Genomic DNA, 5008 nt, shown 5'->3' on the forward strand with positions numbered 1-5008 from the left:
GAGTTACATTTTAGATATAGCAATTTTTTTTAAAAATAGAAATATTTAGAAGATTTTTCATGGGTAATTCATGTAAATTACTGTTGGAAGCCAGATAATTGAACAACTTGTTATTTGTATAACTTAACCTTTATTATTATACAAACCAATCGGTGAAATAATTTTATTTTATAGTTTGATTTCGTATGTAATATTTGAAAAACCCAACAAATATATATGCCTAGACGGATTCACTTGTATAGCTGCATGCATTCCAGGGAAAGACTCGACACCGCAGACATTTTATGAGAATTTCCAACCAGAAAAAATCGAGTCACTTAATTTACTAGCACCTAATGATAACAAGGAAACAGGAACAAGTATAAAATTTCTTACATTCATTAAAGTGTGGAATGCACTAGGGCCCATTAGGCACCGTTTGGGAACGCGGCTGCGGCCGCGTTCCTAAAAAATTTGAAATTTTTTTTTTTGCTAAAATTTAATATGATTTGTACGTTTTGGATCGTTTTGATGTGCTGATGTCAAAAATGATTTTTAAAAAATGAAAAAACATCGTTGGCATGCATTTTGGCATGAAAAGTTATTTGAAAAGCACCCGCAACCACACTGCCAAACACGCTCTAAAAGAAGGGAATTTCATGGAAAGACTTGGCAACTTCCCCTACGTACGTGTTGAGTTGAGCTCCTTAAATGCAAGTATAAACCACAGATCAAATTGGGCGACTGCTGAAGGGTGGAAGCAAGCGACACATAATTACTTCATTCCCCGTAAAATCAAGGAATTAATGGCAATATATTAGGGCAGCAAGTACTCTTGATCGGACATTCACAAGAGGCAGCAATAATTTAAACTGCACAAAACAAATCAAGATCCAGATCTGTTGATACAATAAATTGTTACACTAGTGCATGATCATATAGGCAATGATTACAATTTCAAGATCATTTTTAAGACTCAGGTCACTATTATAATGTTTGCACGTACGAGTGTTTTGTATATGTCTTGTCTTCCTTTTCATTTGGCAAGGATAAGTGCATTGCTTGCGGTGTCAACACCTGTGAGGAACACTGATAATACTTAACAGTATGGTATTCACTGCTATATATAGTGTGGCTGTTGGGGGCAGCTGCATGCTGCTCTCACATGCACAAGGTGATGAGGCAGCTTGTGGAGGAGAAGGACAAGGCTGAGTTGATGGTCTTAACAGGAATTTACGTGCAATCGAATCTATATTATTAGCCTTCCATTAAACTTTGCACGAGCTGATATAACCCCACAAAATAAAAATCTCAATGAATTGGCCAAGTTTCCGCAAGGAAGCTTGACCTATTCTTGAGAAGCAGCATCCATGTGATAATAATGTAGCCAGGTGCACTGCTTGTTCTGATTCTAATGTAGTTATTTTATCGAACAATCTGCAACAACTAATGTATATTTAATCATATGGTCGAAGATAAAATTTTATGATATGCAGGCTACAGGGCATCTTTGCAATGTGTCTCCTTGCCTCCCCTAGCATTCCCAGCACCACTCTCTGCCAAAATTGATCCCCATCCATTCAATAGTTACGCGTTTGTCATACCTTACTAGACTCTGATGTTGCACCGGAAATAAAAAATAAATTGATTGTCCATTTGGGCCAGCCCAAACTAATAGAATTTCTATTTGTTCTTGGACATAATTTTGTCCGTTCTTCGACAAGACCAGCCTAACTGGACTGGTCTTCTGCTGTTTTCTTCCTTGGACTTTTACCCCTGCAATCAGCCCAAACAAACTATCCCTGTCTCAATCCAACCTCAAAAACATATTTTATCCACCACAATAACCACTGCCAACCTCAAACATCAATCTCTCAATCAATGATATATCAACTAACATTTTATCCACCGATAACACAGTAAGACATTGCAACCAGTTTTAAACACCAACTTCTTCACCAATGACACATCAATCAACAACTCACCATGAAATACATGTAGACCACAAGTTACCTGCAACTCCAATTTCATGAGCTGCTATAACACTATTCTCTACAAATTCTTCATGAGGTAAATATAATTAAAATTTATAAATATATGAAGTCACGAAGTAAACATTTAAGTTATTTAATAGCTTCACACCAGTTCACACACTTTACATTTTTCATTCTTCTCTTTTTCTTATAAATTACTCTTATATTTACTGATTTAAACACCAAAGGTCCCCTATTCCAATAAAAAACTGGTTTTTTTTAATAAAAACAACCAAACACAAAGAAAAAACCCACAACTTTAGATCAAGATACAACCAAGGAGAGCAATCCAATTATAAAGTTTTCATAACTTTATTAGTGGCTCTGTCTAGAGTAACTTGAACAAAATCTATTCATTTCTATTTCACACCTCAAAAATTCTTTTTTATTGTTTACGACTTAGAGACTCTAAACCATTAGAGACTAACTAACCTCCCCATCATAAATACTCTAACTATTCTAGATCTCCACCAACTTTCCTATTAGGTGAAAATGCTGAATGATGCTATTCTAGATTTACAATAACAATTTCATACTTTTCCACTCCCTTAATAGAAAGCATGTTTTATAGCCCTACCGAATCCACAAACTGAATGCACAAAAACAATATGCAATTAGAGCTCCTTTATTGTTTTATTCTTAACAAAAAAAAGAAAAAAGAAAAATCCAAGAGCAACTAAGAGATTTTTTAAACAAACTACATTTGCAGTCTCCAACTATCATTAATATTACCATTCAGTCCTTCAACTACCAAAAGTTGTAATCGAGTTGATGTTTTGATGGTTGGATTTTAATCGGGTTAGGCTAGATCAATCAAGTTAATCTGAGTTTTTATTCGAGTCCATTAAGTTTTTTCTTTTAATTTTTTTTCAACTCGAATCATCTAAATCCTAGTTTGACGAGGTCCTAAAATGAACCGTCAAGCTCCAAGTTGATTTCTCAAGCCATTCCAAGTTTTAAAATAGTACGTATGAGGAGAAAGTTTTAAAATAGTGGGAGAAAGATTTAATATTAATATAGAAAAATTGATCTTAAAATATTTTTAATTGTGAAACCAAAAAGTGATAATGAAAAAATATACTATTATAATTTCATTAAAAAATAGTAAAAATGATAGATTATAAGAAAAAATTGTGAACCATCCAATTAGGCAATCAATAATATGATAGTTACGGGTAAGTTCCACCAATCTAATAGCTTAAAAGTTTTTTTTTTTAATTCTATTTGTTTTTTTCTTATGAAAAGTATTATTGAAAAACGATTATAGAAGGAATTCTACAGAAAAATAGTCTTCACTGAATGATAAAAAGGTACAATGAATAAAATAAAAGAAATTTTAAATCTTAGTAATGATCACCAATTAATTAATTCTTGTACAAATATGGGTTTTTTGTACATGGAAGTATCCTTTAAAACGTGGATGCCATGACAAGTTTCATGTACAAAAGAATATCGATCTTTCAAGGACTAACAAGATTAAGAAGGGACATTCTATTTTGAATTAAACATCTGAACATGCGATCTAATTTTGCATCAAAACAATTGATGCAAGCATCAAGAGTCTCAAATCTCCTTTGCACTTCTTGCACATCAACCTTGGCATCATTTTTCCTAATTTGTCCTTGAATGGAACATAGAGCTATGTCAACATTCTCAACTTCATTGAAAATCTTCTGAGTACTTCTGTCAGAAGCTAGCAACCCTGAAAGCATCAGTTTCGATATAATCGACCATCCACCACTGTTCGTCTTCATTTCTGGCATAGATAGGAATAGAAGTAGAGATCGGGAGATCGAAATCGTGAGAGCCCTTGCTTCTCTTATGACTTCAATCACATATGATAGGTGATTATCTACATCCCTGCCGAGACGGTAGGATCCATTAACATTGATTTCCATTCTTTTCAATATTCTAATGGACTTGGCAATTTCCTTCTTTGTCTTCTTTCTGAAGCTAATGTAAGCGTGAACATTGCTTCCCATGCTTGAATCTCTAGCCCCACGCCTACGTATCACGGACTGCAGCTCCTGGACATGTTCTTTCATTGTCAAGAACAAGTCTCTTACCCTGCTAAGCACGTCTAACAGGGCAACCGAACCCTCAAGTGCCTCTTCCACTTGACTCAAATGCTGATGGTGAAAGGCTTGTTGGGTGAGTGGTGAGTGAATGAGTTCCTGAATGCAATTAAACAACTCTGCTAGCTTAGTCAAACTCATTTGAATAGTGTCAGCTGATAAAGGATTTGTAGATGATTCCCAAGCTCTTAGCTTGGTTAGCTGAGCTTCAATTTTGAGAGAATTTGGATGTGACCTAGAAGGCAAGCTAATGGACCTAACAGGGATAGATTTAATGGGAGACAAGCTAGCCATCTTTACTTACTGTGCAAATGCTGAATATCACTCGGATAGTCACAAATGAATGCCTTGAATGGAGACCATGCCCTACGTACCCTAATATTTATACGAACACAACGATGAGGAATTTGCTTGTTAATTCAATGCCTAAGGAGTAGGCTCATGTGATGGCAATGTGGGTGCAAGATTCTTGTAACCATTTTAGCCAGCAACCTACAAACCCTAAATTGTTTCTTAAATCTTGAGGTCTGGAAATGGGCAACAATAACAGTATTTATAATCACCATGAAAGTTTGTGAGCCATAACGCCTCCCCTAATCATTGATCGTACCTGTAACACTGACAAAAGTAGTTTTCAATTATATCCCTTGCAAGGAGGTCGTGAACATGAAAGGCTGGCAAATTACATGATTATTTAATCTCAAAATTAAGAACCCAAAATTAATTCATCAAGCTAATCATTTGACGAGAAAGATAACGACAAAAAGAGACACAATTCTGCATAAAGAAAGGATCTTTCAGAATCTAAGGTATTGTCGTCATAACCGGCAATGCATGCTTCATAATTTATAAAGAGGAGGTTCCAATTTCATTATGTACTATTATATCCATGGGCGCTGAATTCCGTAGTAATGTGTACCA

General features: G+C 35.1%; 1 protein-coding gene across 1 annotated transcript; it reads right to left on the reverse strand.

The window, feature by feature from the left end:
- Window positions 1-3472: 3472 nt before the first annotated feature.
- LOC133673343 (uncharacterized) lies at window positions 3473-4381 on the reverse strand. Its single transcript, XM_062094078.1, has one exon. It carries the CDS (start codon window positions 4379-4381, stop codon window positions 3473-3475), a length of 909 nt encoding a protein of 302 aa, XP_061950062.1.
- Window positions 4382-5008: the final 627 nt, after the last annotated feature.

This window comes from Populus nigra, chromosome 14 (genome assembly GCF_951802175.1).
Source record: "Populus nigra chromosome 14, ddPopNigr1.1, whole genome shotgun sequence".
Classification (NCBI taxonomy): domain Eukaryota; kingdom Viridiplantae; phylum Streptophyta; class Magnoliopsida; order Malpighiales; family Salicaceae; genus Populus; species Populus nigra.